This window comes from Sphaeramia orbicularis, chromosome 24, assembly GCF_902148855.1.
Source record: "Sphaeramia orbicularis chromosome 24, fSphaOr1.1, whole genome shotgun sequence".
NCBI lineage: Eukaryota > Metazoa > Chordata > Actinopteri > Kurtiformes > Apogonidae > Sphaeramia > Sphaeramia orbicularis.
The window spans coordinates 17,094,567-17,116,891 of NC_043979.1; the positions used below are offsets into that span (position 1 = coordinate 17,094,567).

General features: G+C 38.3%; 1 protein-coding gene across 1 annotated transcript in view; it reads left to right on the forward strand.

Moving 5' to 3' along the window:
- Positions 1 to 22,050, forward strand: part of LOC115415616 (ATPase family AAA domain-containing protein 2B-like) — a 23,454-nt gene extending 1,404 nt beyond the window's left edge. Inside the window, 23 exon segments of the mRNA XM_030129257.1 lie at positions 691 to 742; positions 745 to 856; positions 2,850 to 2,881; positions 2,989 to 3,075; positions 3,078 to 3,135; positions 5,002 to 5,101; positions 5,209 to 5,350; positions 5,734 to 5,865; positions 5,994 to 6,069; positions 6,255 to 6,286; positions 6,289 to 6,355; positions 6,482 to 6,593; positions 6,709 to 6,824; positions 8,504 to 8,678; positions 8,798 to 8,886; positions 10,225 to 10,384; positions 11,614 to 11,704; positions 11,872 to 12,183; positions 12,801 to 12,951; positions 14,020 to 14,206; positions 15,490 to 15,616; positions 15,619 to 15,674; positions 21,862 to 22,050. Coding sequence (XP_029985117.1) covers positions 691 to 742; positions 745 to 856; positions 2,850 to 2,881; positions 2,989 to 3,075; positions 3,078 to 3,135; positions 5,002 to 5,101; positions 5,209 to 5,350; positions 5,734 to 5,865; positions 5,994 to 6,069; positions 6,255 to 6,286; positions 6,289 to 6,355; positions 6,482 to 6,593; positions 6,709 to 6,824; positions 8,504 to 8,678; positions 8,798 to 8,886; positions 10,225 to 10,384; positions 11,614 to 11,704; positions 11,872 to 12,183; positions 12,801 to 12,951; positions 14,020 to 14,206; positions 15,490 to 15,616; positions 15,619 to 15,674; positions 21,862 to 22,050 — 2,655 coding nt within the window.
- Positions 22,051 to 22,325: the final 275 nt, after the last annotated feature.

Consider the following 22,325-nt stretch of genomic DNA (forward strand, 5'->3'; position numbering starts at 1 on the left):
CCTTAGACCTTCCTTCTCAGCAAGAAAAAACTACAAAAAATCAGTGGGAAAAGAGAAACCTCGGGGAGAACCACAGTGAAGGAGAGATCCACTTCCCATGGATGGACAGGCTATAGATTCACCAGGACTGATGGATGTCCTTTGCAGATGTAGTTCCAGTCTGTAAAGATGCAGTAGGGATCCATGCGTTCTTCCTGTCCAGCTCTGTGTATACGTTCACTGTTGGTACATCTTGCACATTTCAATCAGTCTGTCAGTCAGATGAACCCCTCTTGCAGGCATTGCAGACAGTTGCCTATGACAACAGTGAGATATGCTCTCATATCAGCAGGGAAGTTAAGCTGTGAAGGGCGTGAGCATCAAGGGCATATGTCTGGTTAGTGCTCTGTTATGATTCAGAGAACACACTGAGGAGTTGGCTACAAGCTGTCTTTTCAACATGCAATACTTTGTCTGTATTTCCTGCTTTCCTCAGTGGAGTCCTCTGTGTTACTGTGGATTTTTACCTGAGCAGTTTGGTCTTTTTTTGCGTTATTTGCTAAATATTTAGGATTCCTACATGCTTTCAGGTAGATTATTTGGAAGTAGTTGTGAAAAGTTGTCAGGGTACTTGGCATTCTTTTCCACTTGATGTGTTGGTCACTGTTGCATTTTCTTCAGTCTTGGATGTGGTATCTTTCTGTTTTGTAGAAGGAACCCAGTAGTGATCTGAGCAGTCCCAGCAGTGCACGGTTAGCCCCCCCTCCAAGAGGGCCCGGCGACAGACTGCTTCAGAGCCCAGCTCCAGTGACACTTCTCCGTCTCCTCAGGTGAAGAATCAGAGGGTCAGCTGGCACATTCCCACCTATTGCACCAGGTAAGCAGCTGGTTTATTCTTTTGAATTATGTGTTACTGGCAAACGTAATTATTTAGTGAGAGTGCAAGGTTTCTGTTGGCTGAAATATGATTTTTAAAGAGCTTGGCTTGATTGGCTCATTAAGTTCATGCTTCTTTCATGAAACTGTTTTATCTTTAGTCATATTTGAGAAGAAAAATTGTGTGGATCACTCTTGGACAAAATTAATTTGGAAGAAATAACCCCTTATGCAAATTGTACAGTTGTGTACATGTATAATGAGGTGTGTTGTTAAAGTAGCTTCTCCTTTTTATGATATAAAAAAAACACTGCCTGAAGTAGTAAATTAAATTTATTTTGTTTACTTTATTTTCTTCTGATCTGGATAACCACAAGTTTGAAACCCGGTTTGAGAGCAGTGCATTTAGTTGTTGGTAAAAGCTTGTTGAAGGAAAGTACAAATTAGTTTGAGTGTAAAGGCATTAGAGTCAGATGTGAGGTCAAATAATAAAAACTAAATGTTTCATTAAGGCCAATTGGCAAACTTCTGCCATCACCCCATATTGTCCTGTAATCACACTGAGAGCATTACCAGAGTGTGGCCCCAGCGCAAACCACTTAACACTAACAGTTAGGTCTTAAATCGCATTCATAATGATATTACATTTAAGTTGTTGAAACCTGCAGAGTTCCTAGGCTAAACTGTTATCTTGCCCCACTTTTTCTGACACAACTGTAGTGGTGTCTCAAGACCTGTGTTGCTATATAGTTTTAGTTTGTCTCTACTAAGAACAAGTAAAAGTAAGCATTACTTTCATTATTTATTAATTGTCACTAAAAAAACCTCAGAGCCTAATTGTGTTTGTTTTGTAATTAAAGCTGCAGGAGTGAAATAAAGGGGTCAAAAACACCAGAATATGGCTATGTTCTAAGTTAAGTGTTTTAGAGGGAGGTTTTCAGTGCCTTGAAGGAGGTTTTTAAAATGAACATCCCACAAAACTTCACAGTGGCAATACTGGGAGCAATACCTGAAGGTCTGGATAGAAGGGCAGATAAATACCTCTTGAATATATTATTCACTGCCGCTTTAAAGTCTGTAACCATCATTTGGATGAAACCAGAAGCTCCTCTATAATACATGGATTCAAAAAGTTTGGGATATTTATCAAATGGAGCAGATCACATTCTTACTAAGGCTTCAGAAAGCCACCTATACTAAAAGATGGGAACCTTTGTTGCCTTTATTGCTGCAATGATAATATTTATTAGTGATGCAAAACCCCATGTTGTATATCAAAATGCTGTCATCCTGCTTCTGTCTAGGAATTATACCTATAACCTTATTTTTGGAGTGGATATTATTTATTTGCAGTGATTGTTATTATTTTCTTTAATTTCCATCCTATATTGCCTATGGAGGTTTATAAAAATACAGATACAGCTGAGAAAAAGGAGAAGACACTTATTGAACTGTATTTAAATGTATGCATTGTATTGTACTGATAAAAAAGAAATGTAATAAAAACTAAGTAAACAAAAAAACAGAATATGAAAATGCACCCCTTCCTTCTGCAGCTCTCTTTGTTCCATCCAAAAGAAAAGCCTGATATAAAAGAGATGACCTGATGCTTTTTCCTGCTGCTGTAGAAGAGACGATACTTTTCCAAACTTCAGTGTCAGGCCACGGAGTAGACTGTGTCTGATGGAATTGGAACAGCAATCAGCAATTACAGCTTTCAATCATGTATCTAACCCTCTTACCTGCCTGAGAACACCTGTGAGCAGCCAAAACCCCCTGTCACGGGGTAGATTTTCTAATGAGATTCAGACTTCAGACAATGGGGAAGAGATTTTTAATTTCCTATCAGGCCACTTAATTTACAATACACTGAAAGTTAATGGGATTTTTCCCAATGATGCCAAAAACATGATTATGCACTGAAGCTTAAACTTTTGTCTTCTGTGCAAATGCTCATACATATTAAAACTGTTTTCTTTTTTTTTTCTCTCTAGGTTATCCTCTCGCATAATGCAAAATGGACATGGTAATTAATTTTTCCCTGTTCTTTATGTTATACATAAATAGAATGTATGTTTGGGAAGCATACATAAAAAAAACTGACCGAATACTTATTATTTGTTGATGTTACAGCCCATATGAGTCACCGCGGCGAGGAGAAATCCGGGACGGATCATTCTCACATGAATGGCCATGTGGAACTGAAGAGGAGCTGCCGGGTGAGAAGAGCCAATTTGAACACCTCAACCAGAGCCTGCTGTTTGACCAGCTGGTCAACAGGTAGCAAGCAGTCACAAAGCCATATTTGCAATACTGCTTGAAACAAGAGAAATACAAAATGTGAGGCATGCTCATTTCATCTGTTCAGTGGAAATGGTCTCCTAACGCTTGAGAAAAGGAGGAAAAACGATGAATCCAAGTCTTTTACTAAATTATCATTGGTTCCGATAATCATTTGGTTGGTTTCTTCCAAATGCCTTTACTGTACACCTGAACACTGTACCATGTTGCAGCACGTTATAAACTCTGTGACTTTAAAAATGCACAATTTTGAAACGGTAACATGTTCTTCAGAAATGGCACAGACGCTATTTATTGTGAAATTGCCGTTTGTATTTGCATGACTGTGATTATTACAGCCATTACATGACCTGAAACTATGTTGATTTGCGTTCATGTATTGACTGCACAACAAAATTACCAAAAGTTCTATTTTTTGGTCCGGTGTCTACATTATTTTTTATTTTTATTTTTTATTTATTTATCGATTGTGCATTTTTTCTAAATGTTTTTTTTATATATATTTGAAATGAAACAGAACTAAGTTCACAGGGTTCCTACACAAGTATGGAAAAGTATGGAATTTGATTTTATAAATTTCCAGGTCTGGAAAAGTATGGAAAATGGAAACAAATGTATGGAAAAATATTCATGTTCCAAGACTGTTCTAGTTTCTAAACATAAAATTCTGAATATCTTAAAAAAGAAAAAGATTGATCTGTTTTTATAAGGTGCTTGCTAGCGCAGCTAAAATGTTTGTGTGAAAGCACATGCAGTAGGCTACGCGTCCCAGAAAACATTTGGGCAGATTGACAAGTTGAATGCCCAGCTTTCTGCTCTTATCCTCCTCCAACCCATTTTAAGGCCTGTAGAAGCCAATAATGTAATAACAACCAATAAGTAATAATGGCTGATAACGTAATACATTTGCCATTCTTAAAATGTAATTGGCCAGTAACATAATATCTGGCCAATAACGTAATAAAAATCCTGAACCGATAACATAATAGCGTTTGGCCAGTAACGTTATAACTTTTAACATTATTGGCTCAGTTATTACATTTGCAAAGAATTATTTTTACCAGGCCAATAATGTAATAACCAGCCAATAAGTTCTAACGTTATTGGCCAAAAGTTATTACGTAATCAGTTCAGGACTTTCATTACGTTGTTGGCCAGATATTACGTTACTGGCTTATTACATTTTAAAAATGGCAATTTTGTTACGTTATCAGCTGTTATTACGTTATCGGCTGTTATTACATTATTGGCTTCTGCAAGGCCCGCCCAGGTGTTGTCAAGTTTCACTGCTGCTTTGACAGACAAGTGATGTCCACACACTGTTCGTGAGTGAGCTGTTCACCATGCCTTGTATGATCGTTGGCAGAACTCATGATGGGTAGATGTAAATTCTCTGATGACTGGCTCATAAATCCCAAATATAAAGACTGGTTGGAATTTTTTTTACCAAGACATCTGGAAAATAGGGTCTGGAAAAACTATGGACTTTTGAAACTTCAAATGTGTAGGAACCCTGAGTTTAGTTGAAGGTGAAGTCGACTTTAGCCTACTGTGGTAGAAAGCATTTGCTTCTGTGCTCTGAACAGTACATCAGATGAATTGCGTTTCTTCCTGTTCTCACAATCTGAACCACCCACAAATCAGAGATAGAAATCAGGACTTTACCTTCTTAATATTTCTTCTTTTATCTTTATCATTTATTGAAGTATACAGGCAGCTCAGTAAACATTTCACTGAGAACTGCACTGCAGCCATAGTTAATAACTCCCTTAGACCAAACTCTATACTCATGTTGTGCTTTTTCAAAGTTTCTCACAGTCTTTTTACTTTACTCTTTCTATGAAGCACTGCTGAGGCTGTCCTGCAGGAAATGGACAACATCAGCAGCATCAGACAGAGCCGTGAGGTGGAACAACTTCGCATGTGGACCGGAGACACTGAGGAGGTGAGTATGGTAGAAGCAGAGCTAGAAAACTTCGAGAAAGAAAAGTGGCACTGCCTGATCCTCTAGGTTTTGGCTCAAGTGATAGCATGAAAGCTTTTTTCTTTCAGGAAAACATGGACATGTATTCCCGAGTGAAGCGCAGGAAATCTATGCGCAGGAGTACTTTCAGCATGCCTACACACCACAAAGTCATAAGTAAAGCTGAGCAGGAGGAGGAAGAAGAGGAAGAAGAAGAGGAGGGAACAGAAGGTCAGTGTTCTACTTAAATGATCTTAAAGAAAAGGTGTTAAACACATAATCTTTACTAAATTCATCAGAATACTTTATTTATCCCAGGGGGACATTATTGGGTGCTACAGTCGCTCCATTCAAGTAGAATAAAAAGTATATACATATACATATTAAAACACTATGAAGACACAAAATTAGAACAGCAATATGTACTAGACAGTGTATTATCAATATGATAATAGATAATTAGCCTTAACATTACAAAGTTATTGGAATACCACTGTTCTTTTTTTGTTGTGTCTTTTGTGTGTTTGAGACTTCCTGTAGATCCTGAATTTTTTAGGAGCTCACATTTGGTACTATCCTCATCAAAGTTTGAAAACTGAACTTTTGACTTTCAGAATCTCATGAGGAGGATGCAGAGGAAGACGATGATGACGGAGATGAAGCAGAAGAGCAAGGAGAGGAGAATGACAGACCGTACAACCTGAGGCAACGCAAGACTGTGCAGCGATATGAAGCACCACCTATAGGTAACATAGATAGCATTTCCCTCTTTTTTCAGCTGTATTAATGACATGTTTATGGTAATATAATGATTGCAATGATACGTTTTTATGTCTTTTTTTTTTTTCATTATTCTTACATCTTGTTTTCTCAGAGCCTGTGAACAGAAAACAGAGCAACCCCTCACTTTTTGACACCCATAGATCCCCAGCAAGAATAAGCCATATAAGGTTGGAAGAAATTTCTAAAATATCACATAAACACAATGGTAAATTAGAATTGTTGTAATGTTTGGCGGTTGAGCACTGTTTTTCCACTTGCAGTCACTAACATAGCTGTGATCTTTTTGAGTTTCTGATCATTAAGGAATGTGACAGTGTCATTCTGATCCTAGTTTTTCCACATTTCTCTCCAGAGTGAAGAAACATGCCATTCACAGTAGTGACACCCCTCATCCTCTGACGAAGAGCGCTTCGAGCGAAGAAAAAGCAAAAGCATGACCCGGGCCAGAAACAGGTGTCAGCTTCGACTTTCTTTTTTTTTTCCTTTCACTCAGTCGCTCTTTTGCTTTGATAAAAGCACTTTTCCATCAAAGTGTGAACTCCTCAGATGTTAACTGAAGCTGCGGTATTTGCTGTGCAGATGTTTACCAATGAACTTGACTGCAGAAGATCTAGCGAGTGGGGTGCTCCGAGATCGGGTGAAAGTGGGTGCAAGCCTGGCGGATGTGGACCCCATGAACCTTGATAGATCAGTAAGTGAAGTAAAAAAGTTTCGAAATATGGTTGTTAATTAGTAAGTGTTGTGCTTTTTATTCATCAGGTTAAAAAGTAATTAGTCCTTCAAAAGGTTGTGTTTGTGCTCCTCAGGTGAAGTTTGACAGCGTTGGTGGCCTCAGTAATCACATTCAGTCACTGAAGGAGATGGTCGTGTTCCCACTGCTCTACCCTGAGGTCTTTGAGAAGTTTAAGATTCAGCCTCCCAGGTGAGAGGTGTAATTAAAACTGTTTACTTTAAAGTGTTTGTTTTCTGTGTGAAGCTAGATAGAACACAGAATATTGAATATTGACTGCAAGACTACTTTGGCTACACTTATATGTGGGCCAGATCAAGTGGTGACACAGGGACATATTTCATGTTCAATAAGCTCTGTGTTGAAACTAAATAAGTTATCTCCATGTTTAATAAATGTATGAATCAGTCTCAGTATGCCCATTCACATGATGCGTTACAGCAGAAATAAAATTTTGAGTAAAAATACTTAAATTACTGCTGCGTGACACGGCTACTCAAAATGAACATTTTTTTTCACTTTACGGAAATGTATAAAACATGCTGTTCTCATAAAAAATTGATCCTAAATGAAACATAGGCCTTTAGCTATGATGTTAAACTACTATGGTGATCAATATTAGATAAAAATGTTTAAATGGTAAGTTTTTATGAACACAAATATATTGTGACACAGGGACAGCAGTTTGTACCTTTGTTCAGTATCAGAATAAAAGACTTTGCAGGAACTAAAACACTACAAATATGCTAATAAACTTTTATTGAACATACATATTACAACTGAATTGATACATACAGTGAACAGCAGTGCATATTTTACAAATAATTTGTTGTACATAACCTTTCTATATTCTTGTACTGTTGAATAATTAGTTCCTACAGATTCACAGACTTAAAATATCACTTATACAAGGAAGAAAAAATATTATTAAAGTTAATAGTGCATTTACATATGTCAGAAGTAACTTCATAATCAGTTGTATCTTTTTTTCTGTAAGTGAAACTGAAAATTTCAAACAGTTCTTAAGCTAAAAAATGAGCCTATTTGAGAACTGGTGAAACTTAAATTTTTGACAGTGACCACTTTCACATTATCTGGCCCATGTATGTCTTTTGTGGAGTTTTAAGGTTTTAACAATATATGAGTGATGTTTATAGAGAAAAAATCACAGTTTCTTGCTTTAATACTTAAATGTTAGTAGTTTTGATTGTATGTATCAGATCAAGGTTATATTAACTGAAGCAATATTTAATATTCATTATATAATTACTTACGACTGAATTAATTTTCAATAGGAAATGATTTTGGTCCTTCATACAATTTAATTACTAATTAAGGTGGATGTAGACGGTTACTTGAGGAATAATTGAGACAAGCGGGATTAAATAAAATCTTATCTACTTCATTTGTGTAAAATCACACATACAACAGTAAATAATACACTGCCATATAAAAATCCCCTTTTATATCAAATGGGTCTGTGGCTAAATGAGAAAAGTGATTTAAGAAAATGTAAGTGTTATCTATGTAAGACTTTCATACACATGTGGTTATTTGAAGTTTATGTTGGACTCTGTTGTGCTGACGGATAGACATCTGACATTTGCTGAACTCTGTTGGAGTGTTAAAGGAGCAGACGAGTTGCCCTGATAAGCTCCAACTCAAAACCTGTTCTCTGTTTCATGGATGTGGGCAACAAACACTATAAATACTTCAGTAATGAATATAGCAGTATCAATAAACAACACGCTTCTTAAGCAAAACAGACTCGAACATAAAATTCATGTAAGAACACAAGAGGAAGCAAATCTTCCATAGTGCACCTTTTATATAAAACATGAAAGAGCATTTATTCTTCCTTTTCTTTTTAGAGGGTGTTTGTTCTATGGCCCACCAGGGACAGGAAAGACCCTGGTAGCACGGGCACTTGCCAATGAGTGTAGCCAGGGAGACAGGAAGGTTTCCTTTTTCATGAGGAAAGGAGCCGACTGCCTCAGCAAGTGGGTGGGTGAATCAGAGCGCCAGCTACGATTGTTGTTTGACCAGGTGAGCCATTTAGGCAGCACTGCATCAAGTCCAAGTTCAAGTCTTTTCATTGCTCTACATGTTTTTACAATTATAACCAGAGTGTGTTTAACAGAAGTCATACGTATGCTTCTGTTTAGGCATACCTAATGAGGCCCTCTATTATCTTCTTTGATGAGATTGATGGATTGGCTCCAGTTCGTTCCAGCAGGCAAGACCAGATACACAGGTAGGTGTAATGTGGTTCAGAATGCAGAATATTCTCCATTTCATGCTTTAAACATACAGGCACCTCTTCCTTAGTAAAGCATCAGATTGCACATGTCATCTGCCCGGAGTGACAGCAATGATGTATGGCTTTTATTTTGTTTTTGCAAATTACAAAATTGTGATTTCACATATCTCATCTGTGGACTCAATAGAATGAAAGGATACCGTCTCATCTGAAGCACCTCATTCTTACATCTAATGAAGAGGTGCAGCCTCCTATTTACTCAGTACAGTTCACATTGGCATGTCCGCCTGTTGGGTGAAAATTGCTGCTGCTATTATTTTACTCACCAATGGGGGGTGTTGTCTTGCTTGAAGTGCTGCTCTGAAACAGCTGATACTGAAATCCCTGTTACTGTGTGTTCAGTATGCTTTGAACTGGGATTAGTGTTCATACCAATGAAGTAATGATTTATTGCAAAAGTGGTCCTGTTGTAGAGTTTAAGGTGTGGTTTTGTCTGTCTCTCAGACATAGTGCTGTTTTGTCAGTATGACGTGTGATTACAGTTCTGGATAAGAGAATATTCAAACATAACATGAGAATATTTTGATTTTATATATAATCTGCATTTTTTTTTTTTTTAAATTCAAATTTTATTCAGAACAATTTCATAACATATTACACAGGACATCATTGGAACAAAGTACACCGTTCTCTTTTTTTTTTAAAAAAAAGGGTGTCAATATTGTTCACCGAAAGGAAAAAAAAAAGCTAGTTTGTGAATCTCTGTTGCATGAATAATGTCATATAAACATAGACTTTACAGTGAAACATAACTGAAGAGTGATTTGTAAAGGTTAATGCTTTTCATGGTCATCTTACTTTATACTGTAGAACAATAACATGAATAGTAATAAAGATTATATATGCAAACAAACATATTTACTTACACACAGTCACATTTATCTACGTGTATAAATGATCGTGGACGTGTCCATGAAGCACACACATGTAAAAAAAAAAGAAAAAAGTATAATATAAATGAAGTAAATAAGTAAGTAAATGGATAATAATAATGATAATAACAAGCTTGTACATATAGCCAACCACACTTCTAGGAAATAAGACAAGAAAATTGTATATAAATACATACATGTATCACACATATAGTATTAATCATAATACAAAGAAAAAAAAGAAAGTGGGTTGATAATCAGCATTTTTAAAGCTAACCTTTGAAGCTTTATGTCGGTGAAATTCTGTTAAAACTGGGGCATGGAATATTAAGATATTTGTCCACTTAAACTCAGTGCCATGTATTTCATTCTGTCCTACCACTTCCCTCCCCCTGTCCAGTTCTATTGTGTCTACTCTGCTGGCCTTGATGGATGGCTTAGACAGTCGTGGGGAGATAGTTGTCATTGGTGCTACAAACAGACTTGACTCTATCGACCCGGCACTCAGGAGGCCCGGACGCTTTGACCGGGAGTTTCTGTTTAACCTGCCTGACAAAAAGGTGAGTCTAAAACAAGCTGGGTACATTAGATACAGGCATTTCCAGTAGATATACAAAGTCTTGCTTCCACTCCACTCGGATTTTCAGTAGGTTTTGTCAACAGTAGCTGAAATTGAATGTACATCTGAAATATCATGCCTCATATATGTGCAAATGTACTTGTTCTTGCCCCACATCAGCAGTTTGCTTCAAGACAGCAGCATACAATATTCCAAACATGGAGCACTATCTGTGGATACAGTGCTGTAACCACATGCGCACCCAGCTGGAGAGGCAATATAACGCCGAAGCAATTAGCGTTTTACTCATAAGAATCCTGCAATGAAATTAGTACATGCAGCTATTTGGCTATTTAATGCAGTGTCTTTTTTTTTTTATCTCTGTTGGATACTTTGATCCAACAAGCAAGTGGCAAATCAGGCTCTCATTATATTTCAGCAAAATTCCGATATCATCGAGATTTATTGTTATGGTAAACCGATTGCCTTTATCTTTGATTTGTTTTAAGACGTGACTGTCAGTTAGATAACATCTCTGTGACTCCTTCCCATCGAGTCTGTCCAATAGGTCGTCTTGCATCATTTGTCCACTCAGTGGGATCATTGGTAATGAAAGCTTAATCTGCATGCTCTTGCCGGCTAAGATCTCCAGCAGGGAGCTCTTACTAATAGAAAAAAAAAACTGTTGTGCAAAGTGTAAGTATTTCTAACCATTAAATGTAGCTCCCTCTTGTTATTCCCCAAGCAAGAAGACAGTTGTGTTAGACGTGTGATAAAAGATGATGTAAACTGTTGCCTTTAACTCAAGACAAAGATTACTTTGTTCTTAATGTGTTCTCTTCAGAGGAACGTCCTGCAGAGACATTGCAACAAACTAAAGCTCATCTTGTGCTGAAGCACCAGCACGCCTTTCAGTCAAGAGCTCTCATACTTATCTGTCAGTCACTTTTATCTTTCTCCAGTGTTGTCAGTTTTAGAAAGAGTTAAGACTAGTAGACTGCTTTTATGCATAATTTATAGTAAATATGTTTGTTTTCTTGTTAACATCGCCCTGCTTTGTTTTTCCTTTATTCTCACAACTCAGAGTTTAAATGAAATGGAATCCAAAAGTCTTATCTGGTTTGTTAGAAGCAGCAACCTCTCACCTTTAGCTGTGTTTATTAGTGTCTCTGTTGTATTGACTCAGACTGCTTGGGTTGCCTTTTCCTTTACCTCCTGTCTTCTGTTCAGGCCAGAAAGCACATCTTGGAGATCCACACGCGGGACTGGAATCCCAAATTGGCTGAGCCATTTGTAGATGAACTTGCAGAAAAATGTGTCGGTAAGAGCTCCATGTCAGGTTAGATTTTCACTGGCTAATGTGGGGGTGTATTTGTCAAGAAATTCTTTTTTGATTTATCCAGCTGACATTTATGTTCCCCTAATTTGAAAACTGACAGCATTTAGACCAAAGAAATAACATAACGTTTGTATCTGACTGTCTTCCAGGCTACTGTGGTGCTGACATCAAAGCACTTTGCACAGAGGCAGCCTTGGTGGCACTGCGCCGCCGATACCCCCAGATCTATGGCAGCAGCATCAAACTGAAGCTGGATGTCACCTCCATCATCTTAGGGCCTGGTGATTTCAGTAAGGCCATGAGGACAATCGTCCCAGCCTCTCAGAGGGCCCTCGCTCCCCCGGGCCGAGCTCTGTCCCCCACCCTCAGGCCCCTGCTGGCCAGCTCTTTCACCTCGGTGCTGAAAGCTCTCCTCAGAGTCTTCCCCCACGCTCAGTGTACTGACAGGGACAACACACATGGTAAGCAGCTGGATTATGTGGCTTTACTTTTTGTGGCCACTGTTGGCTGCTTCTCCTTCTGACTCCTGCTCACACCTTCTCACCTTATTCAGTTGTTGTTGGTATGCCTTTGGTACTTTGCAGGTATTAATTACATTAGCTTTCTTCCGTACTCAGCCTTACTCACTGAATGTAGAAGCTGCAGTGTAACTTTCCCGTGTGTACAGAGGTGATGATACTGATATTGGAAATCCAGTCATCCTACTTCTGCTTCAATAACTCCCAGACAGCCAACAAGAGTGTTTACAGCAGAATAGCCACAATACAGCAACTGACCAATGAAGGATTGCTTATGGGACTTGCACTTCTTACACCTAGTAATGTCCTGAATTTCCCAGGGTGATGTACTGCTTTGCATGCCTAGCATATCCCAAGAAGCCCAAGAAGGTGTTTTTCTTATTTTATTCTCCCTTTTCTTTAACTGTGGCACATTAATGTCTTTCCAAAGGATCACTTTAAAGATGAATCGCTCTATTTTCTAAACTTGCAAGTAATTTTTCCACCTTTGTGCTCATTAACTTCTTGAAAATGTAGCTACATATGTACTGCTGGGAAAACAGTCTTCGTTTCTTTCCTAGGCGGTGACAATCAATTGTTTGAAGAGGACTTGTATAGCGATGAAGACAATGAGGAAGGCTCTGCTTCCATCTATGAAGTCCAGCCTGCTGCATCCCCAAAGAGTCAGCTCTCCTCTTCTGCAATGCACAGACCCTTCCTCCATTTCTCCAGGCAAGTCCACAAAATGTTTTGCTGTGACTGAGCAACAAAGTTTGTTATTAAATCTTTAACTATTACACTAGTGTAAACAGATGCAATACAGTACAGTGTATACTCAGAAATATAATGTGTACATAAAAGCTGGACAATTGTTTGTATCCAATAAAGAAGATGTTCTACTACAGGGGTATCTGTTCTATAAAAAGAAAACTATGTAAGGTGTGTAAGGTAGAATTACAGCACACGACATGGACATAACACAGCTATCTAACTTTATTCAAAGTTAGTTAGTTAATTGGCATCATTAAAAAAAATGTTATCCAACTTGTCCCACAACATGTGTACTGTAAGGTGGAATTACAAGTAACGTGCTGTAAAGGACACTGTAAAGCAAATTAATCTTAATTTATATGCATGTCTTTACAGAATGAAAGGATAGTCTTTACTGAGCTGCTGTTAATGGTTAGGAAGGTAATGACTTAGCTAAGGTTTTTATAGGTCGTTATAGATCTGCTTTATTTTCTGTTAGCAAATTATTTTTGTCCTGTTTGTGGTCACCCCAAAATTGTTAAAATACATTGTACCTCTGTATCATTTACTTCAGCTGTTGAAAGTTTGTTCTTATTATTGGTTTAATGTTTGAAAATGACTCCTAGAAAACTACTTTGCTATGATTATTTATAGTCCCAGGGCTGTTCTTCTGTAAAAGGCATCCTTAGATCAGGGGTCACCCACCCTGGTCCTCGAGAGCTACTATCCTGCATGTTTTAGATGTTTCCCTCTTCCAGCACATCTGACAGTCATTATCAGGCTTCTGCAGAGCTTGATGATAGGCGTATCATTTGAATCAGGTGTGTTGGAAGAGGGATGCATCTAAAACATGCAGGATAGTAGATCTCGAGGACCAGGGTTGGTGACCCCTGCCCTAGATGATGAAAATGTATGTATAGTAAAGAACATCCAAAAAACCCAGTTTTTTTTGTTGAGTATGAATCCTTGATACACAACTTTTTTCACTCTTCTTCCTGTTGTTGTTGTTGCTGCTAACTCTGACTGACTCGTCACCTTTGTGCATTTTAGCTCTGCTCTCCAACAGCCCACAGCTTACCGGCCTCGTCTCCTGCTGGCTGGGTCCCCAGGTTCAGGACAGAGCTCCCACTTGGCCCCTGCTTTGCTGCACCACCTGGACAAGCTGCCAGTGCACCGTCTAGACTTGCCCACTCTCTACTCAATCAGCGCTAAGACGCCAGAGGAGTCTTGTGCTCAGGTAAAGCACACTAATGCAATTATAACACACTAATTCAGTTACACAGATGACTTTTCCTTAACACTTGGGAATTTGTTGCCCGTTTGTTGTTGAAATTTAGTGCTTCCAGCAAAGTTTGTTCGTTCCACCACAGACAAACATCCATATGGCTGTCATTGACATAATCCTGGGTTTCGCGCACATAGACTTTACTTGGGCGCGCCGCCCAGGTATATTGATGGATGCCAAAAAGCATCTTGGCGACCCATTTTAAATTTTTCTTTTACTTCTTTATCCATCACAGAAACAACACCATCTGCAATGGATCAAACTAGTGGATGTGTACTATTACCCACACTACTCATGTACACATAAAGGAATGTTCATTGTAGAGGTGTGGGAAGGGCATTGGTTGCTCAACGAGTCCTTGTCCATTTTGCTCTCACACAAACACCTTGACGACAGACTTGTTTGCTAATATCCCTTCCTCTCTGTGTGTACTTGAAAACAAAACATGATCATATGCAGGAGAAAGAGTTGTTGTTGGCTTCCTCTAGCTGAGAAGTTGGCTGGATGAATGATCAGCAAAATAAACATCCCAGCAAATTAGTCGAAGGCTGATGTAAACACTTTAACTCTGCTAGTTAGTATATTTATATTGTTAAAGCCCATACACTGTATGATTTAGGGCTGTCCCAGACTAAAGATGAGAAATGTGTAGCAATATCTTTAGTCATGGATACACAACGGTTGGCCTATGTCGTACAGTTAGAGAGGTTCACTGGTGGCTCTTGACCAGGTCCTGTGACCAAAAACGGTCTTGAGTAAAATTGTGGCAGTCTCAGAAGTTGTGTTTGACCATCTCACAGCATGACTGCTCCTCCAATCTATGTGTAGTCAAGAACCAACAGGAAGTCAGCATGAAAGGACACATCATGATCAATGTGACATATAAATGTTTGTAGTTACAAATTGTAACATCAACAGTCTTTCCAAAATTGACCTTTTTTCTCAGAAAAAAAGTCACAACTGGATGTTAATTCTTCTCTTTCCCCCCTCAACTTTGAAGGTTTTTACATATAACTTCTTTGTTTAATATCTATAGATGTACACTGATGGTGTTTTGTTCTTGTACATTTTGTAAATGTATTTGTCACAAAGTCTGCATACACTTCTTGTCAAAGTTAACTTTTTTAGTTTGCAGTTGCACATGGGCGTTTTCCTTCCACATGCACACCTCATTTAAGTCTTGTTTACTAAGATATAGATAACATTATGTCTCTGGCCTATCTATGGGTTTGTAGGTTTTCCGTGAAGCCTGTCGGAGCGTGCCCAGTGTGGTGTTCATGCCCCATATCTCAGAGTGGTGGGAGACGGTTAGCGACACTGTGAAGAGCACCTTCCTCACCCTGCTCCAGGATGTGCCCTCGTTTAGCCCGTCCTTATCCTCGCAACGGCTGAGACTCACTATTCACAGCTGTCTGATGAGGTAGGAATCCAATGTTTACGTGCACACGCACACACACCTGAGTTGACATTTTTGAATTCACCTCGAGGCCTCTACCAAGATTTTGTGATTACATGTTGTTGTTGAGAGGAGATTGTTAACCTGATGCCATTTTATATACTAATGGAAGCTAAAGCACAGAACTGATTCATTTTTTTCTTTTCTACTCAAGGATGTTAGTGCTGATATATACAGGGTTGTCAGTCAAGGTCATCTCCCCCCACACAGTTCTTATATACTTTGCCTCCATTTCTTGTCATTTATCCATCTTCTGCTTTTCTCCCTGTGTCTTGTACTCTTGCTCCTTTATCGTTGGATTTATTATTCTGCCTCTGAAAACCCAGAGGGGAGTTGGACTCCCTGTTGAGTGCAGTGTTCTAAGGGAGGGACAATGATAGCATGAGGGGAAATGGAGAAAACTGGAATTAGGGCGAGAGAGAGGGATAAAAATAAGGAGGAGGGTCCTCCTAGTCAAGCAACAGAAGGGCTTTAATTAGGTCCGGGGGTTGGCAGACCCGTCCGTGTCTTTACCTCAGGACACACACCACATCAATATGCCTGTGCAGACTGTGTGGGCTGCTTTCCCATCTTGTGTGTGTGGCTACTGTTTTGGCAAAGTGTCTACTCTGGCAATGATCCAATGCAAGAGAGACTTCTGGGTCGTTTCTTTCTGTGTAACAGCACCTGGATTGTTGCAGCTATTGAGAGTTAAGTTTTATTCTCGGAAAAAAACACAGTTGCATCTGCATAGTTACAAAGTTTAGTTTTGGTTATTTATTTCAATCCTGGTGTCTTAACGTCCCTGTTTTTGAAATCTTTCTTTCTGTATGCTGTGCCCTTGAAAGTTGTTCACTGTAATGCTGTTAAGTTTCTCTTTTTACTTAAGCTGGTTCTTGTTTGTTTATCTAAGCGGTTGTTTTTAGAAGTTATGTGTTAAAGAGAAAGTAATTAAACCCCTGTATTCAATTCTGCATTAGTCACATAGATTGCTTTTCATTAAATACTAGGTGACTGCAATTGTATGATCAGCAATTACTGTTTTCCTCCATTTAGCTTTCCTTTGGTCCTTGAACACATAGCTATGCCTGGAAGGTGAAAGCTGATGGCATGTGATGGGAAAAATGGTGTGTTAGAATGTGGGTATCAAATCTGTCCTTAGGCAATGTTGGCTTTCTCTCTGCATACCCACTCTTTTCCATCTCATGCTGGTAATTTGTTGTGGTGTTACATCAGTGTTTATCTTTCCTTACTTTTTATAATGATAGTCATTAAATTGTGAGGTCCCTTTCTTTGCTACGAATCTAAATGCAAATATTATGATTATACAACATGTTGTAGTTTGTTCCACCTTTAATGTGATATTTTCTAGAAAGAATAATTTGCAGTGTTTGAAACAGTGGAAATCTACTTAGGCTGTGTACATTATCAGTAGTTTGTGTAATCTTATGCAAATATTGAATTTATTTCTTAGAACAGTTGCCTTTTTTTCTTTTTTCTTTTTTTAAAATGATGGCCAAACTCTTGTCGTAGATGTTATCTACAGCATCATTCAGACAAGGACCGAGGAGGAGAGTGGTTTTAATTTTAAAACAAGGACATGCTGCTGTCTGCAGAACTGTGAATGAATTGGCTATCTTAAGCGTGTTGTTTCACTCTCTGGCGTGGAGAACACAGTGACAGCTGTTGTCTCAGCTCCAAACCTCAGTGGGGAACAGGCAGAACCCCTCCCCAGCCAGATCTGACACCACAGGCTTGGGTCCAACTACAAAGCTCCCCTCCCTGTCTTAACAAAAGTTAATTCAGCTTCGATTGACTTCCTTTTGAGTGGAGGGACAATAGAAATTGAGCTTGTGATTGTTAAACTGAAGGAGCTGGACATTTTGATGTGATGTACTTTTTAAGCATCGTGTATACAACATTTTCCAGCAAGAATGTGATCATCAGGAGTCCAGTTTCCTGCCCTGTTGTATTTCTGCTGCTTATTACTCTCTTCAACAAAATAGCAAGGCTTCTGATGAATTTTATTGTTCGAGAGCTATATTGTCTCGTAAGACAATTCCTCTTTAGGGTAAAATACCTGATGACAGTATTTATCACTTGCCATTTATCATGATATATAATTTGATAATGCTGCTCAGTGGAAGAGTATTCTGAAGACTGAGGGAAGAAGGCTCTCAATTTTATATGAACATGTGGCACCATTTTGCATTACGGTCAGTGTAACAATGTATGCTTTGCAGTGTACATAAACTCAGAAAAATGTTAAACCATAAACTTTCTTGTTATAAAAGTTAATAGCGATATGAGTGTAGATTTCTGCATTTATGTGTACTTTAATGCAACATTTTGTCTGTCAGTGGCCATGTGTTTTGTCCAAAATGATGGGTATTTCAGAGTTTGTGAGCTGGATTGTTCCTCTCTGTGGCCGGACTCCAACATGGAGGACAGCAGAACAGAAGCAGTGTGTCTGTAATCAGACAAAATATGGAAGAGACTGTATTTTTTTCTTACTCCATGACTACTTCTGTCTTGGCACAGTCATTTCCTGCCAGTGTGCTCAATATCCTTCTAAGATTTACTTGCCAACATAAAATCTACCTGCATGTGGTGCTCTATGGGTGTTGTGTATTTGTTTGTTTGATAGGCTGTTTGATAAGACTATCCACACTGAATGAAAATATCCATAGCTTACGATTTTTATGAATATTATATATCAGTCATGATTTGCGGTTGTTATATTACCTAGTCCTAGTCATTTTTAGGCATTTATTTTTAATTTAAATATCAGTGTCAGTATTTTTTGATCAGGTCTTTAGTGTCCAAAGGGCTATCACAAAAATGATATTGTAGCTTGATTAAATAACATGAAGTTGTTCTGGGGTCACAGACAATGTGTTTCCCTAGGATTAGTATCTGTTTAAATGACAAAATAAATATTTAATTGATTTAAGGAAGCAAAATCCAACTTCAGTTTCTATAGTAAAAAATTGATTTAGGTTTTTATTAGACTGTCAAAATTAACACGTTGACGCTGATTAATCCATCATCATGATTAATCTGATAAAAAATTTTAACACAATTAACCCATCTGCAGCGCAGAATGACTGTGAACGTCTGCCAACGCATTTCGGGCAGTTTGTCCAAGTAGAGTTAGCATCGCACATGTGCAAACAGGCAGTTGATCCGGTAGTGACAGACAGCAGAGCCAACCCCTAAAGATGGAAGACTCTAAACAGCATGTTGGCCCTCTGGATGGAGATATGGGGACAAAAATCCAGGACCGAACAGTTGTTTAAAGTTGTTTTGCTGAAACTGTTGAAGGTGTTGAATAAACATGTTAAGTGCATATATACTGTGTGTGTATAATATGTGTGTGTGTGTATATATATATACAGGGTGGGGAAGCAAAATTTACAATATTTTGAGGCATGGATTGAAAGACAGTGTATGACCAATTAGTTTATTGAAAGTCATGAGAATTTAAATCTTCAAATCATATTTTACTGCATTTCTAACGGTCTTGTTGTCTACCTCAAGTTCACTTGCCATTTTTCTCATGGATTTGGTTGGATCCTTAGGATTTTGGATTTGAGAGCTTTAATAAAAGCTTTGGTACATTTTTTGTTGCTTCCTCCACTTCCAGACTTTCTTGTAATAGTTTTGCTCATAGTCATTCTCTTCTTTACATTATAAACAGTCTTTATGGACACTCCAACTATTTTTGAAATCTCCTTTGGTGTGACGAGTGCATTCGGCAAATCACACACTCTTTGACGTTTGCCTTCTTGATTACTCATATGGGCAAAAGTTTCTGAAAAGGTATGGATAATAGTGTTAGGTATGATTATGACATCAATATATGTTTGGTTTCAAAACAATTGACGTAGTGCCTGCTGAGAAAAAACAACTAAATGTTCATTGTAAATTTGCTTCCCCACCCTGTATGTGTGTGTGTGTGTTTATGATATATATATATATATATATATATATATATATATATATATAATATCTTATAAGTATTCCCTTTTTTGGTTGTTTGCTCATGCTAAGTCAAACATGTTTAATATAGATTAAAAATTAATATTTAATTGTGATTAATCGAAATTAATCCACAGCAACCCTGCGATTAATCTGATAAAAAAATTGTAATCGTTTGACAGCACCAGTATTTACAGTTCCTCCAAACAGACATTCTTTGCACATTAAGCTGTCTCCTCTACATCCCCTCCCTGCTTCTTTTCTGCTTTATCCATCCACACATTTCTGCCATCTCTCACTATGTCTCCACCCCTGCAGCCTTCATCGTGATGAAAAATACTGAGAATCATTACCTGCTGTGTGCTACACACACTTTGGCTGTCTCTCACTCCCCCACCATATCCCTGCTTTTACTCAGTTTTTTTTTTCTCTTCTCCTTTCTGAGAGGAGAGAGCCCAAAATCCAGAGAGAGAACAGGAAAGAACAGAAGGTGATGCACAGAGAAGGGAGAACAAACATGTCATGGATAAGGGAGTGGATCGATGTGAAAGACAGATGGGGGGCTACAAACTGTAAAGTAGATGCTTAGTCAGCAATGGGGCTTACCATTGGGAGTAGCCTTGAGCTCCATAACAGAAGTGAACTGGGGTCTGTTAAGCCCCTAGAGCTCCAGTGTAGATAAGATAGCAGGAAAATTGCAGTGGCTGGAAAAATACTTCTGTTTTCATCCTAACTTTTCTTGTGAGGCTGAATAATTTTTAGATTTTCTTTTGCTTTTCATCGTAGATACTGAGACTCGTGATAGAATGATTGTCAGATTTTAATTTGATAAATAGATGGATGGATGCAATGCACAGTTTGATGGCTGAATTAGAATTTTGGATATTTTACAAATTTTTGAAAATGTAACTTAGAAAATTTGTCCCATCCCATTTCTTGGACACAATTCATTAATTGGTGCAATAGTCTGTATATCTTTTAATTGTGCACAAACTGTACCTCTACCCTTTTATTGTTCTATTTATTCTGTATGTTGTGTGTATGTTGTAGGCTTGTGTTATATGGACTTGTGTTTACAAAAGTTTATTATTATTTATTATTCACCCGATTCTTTTCAAAATGGGGTACACAAGTTCTTTACCACTAGGAGAGGTGCTGAAATTGTTTGATTTTTTGCAAATTTTTAAAAGTTTTGAAAAGATTGAAAGTTAAGACTCAAAAAAATTAATCCCTTGGTTGGCAGGGTATCGGTGAGCAGGAGGGGCAAAGTGTTGTACCACCGGGCAGGGATATTAGTAACCTCTGCTTACTTTTTCACAAGGAGTGATATTTTGCTTTTTTTTAAATGGAATTATGCATTTTAAAACATTTCCCTGTGGTCTATAAACTGTAAATGCTATGCTTGGGTCTGAATTCTTCATTAATTCAACTCCACAGGTCCATCTTCAACCCTATTTCTGAGTATGACACCAGAAAGGTCGTTTTGAGCGCTGGCCCTTTAAATGCACATGACCCCACCCCCTTCTGGGTTGTTGGCTATGCTGCTGTCCCGTTCAGCCACTTGTGTTGTTAATACGGCCAACAACTGAACACTTTAGGTAATCTGCTTGAAATTTGGACATATTTACAGTGTGGACTACAACCACTGGTGCTGATAAACGATTATGGCGAAATCTTTGTCGGAAGTCTTGACCTTATATGTGCAAATGTTGTGACGTAACTAGTTATAGACATAACAAATTAAGCAGGAATTAAAACGGTTTGTAGAAATCTACTCAATATTTGCCGGAATAAATATAAAGATAGCTTTGCAGTACCTGGAGGGTTCAAATTCAAGCTTTTGGAGCTATTAGTGTCCAAATACACAAATAAATGTACCAAAGACTAATAATAAAAATGGATTTAGCAAAATATGACCCCCTATGAATTGTATTGTCTTAATGTGATTTCGACATTGATCAAAATTTGAAATGAGTAGTTTTCATTTTTACCTCAAATGTTTATTAGTTTAATAAATTCCTTACTGGGCTCCTTGATTACTGATCATACACACAATTGTTAGTACCTCTGATTTAATAAGGTAATTTTATATATCTAGTGGTGTGTGAATGTAGAACTCTGCAGTGTTATCCCTCTACAAAAAGATGGTGAGAGGTTTCTAATCGATCCCTCTTTGTTTATTTAAATCCAGGTAAAGACCATGTTCCAGAGGACTTATGGGGAGGTGGTGACACTGTGCCCACCAGGAGAAGAAGACAGGAGGAAATTCTTCTCTGACCTCCTGCTGGTTCAAGCTGCCAGGCCTCCACCGCGCCTCAGGAATACCGGTACTTGCACTACAGTAATCACTTCACTGTGCACAAACACGAGACAGCTCTGATTCATCTTCGCTGTCAGTCCTAGAGGGCAGTGTTGTCTGCCTGCGCTCTTCCCTTCCTCTGTCTGTTCTCAGTTTTGCCCTACAGTTTCTCTGGATCAAGTAAAAAAGGTAGAGGAACAGATGTGATTTGACTGGTACATTTGAGAAATGCTGCAGGGATGCAAACTTGTCACCTTTGAATCCAAAATAGGTCATTTGTGTAATCTGAGTAGATCCGTTGAGTTTTGAGATTAGAGGGGGTTGGAGGCGAAGCATGCATGTAATTGCCGACAGGG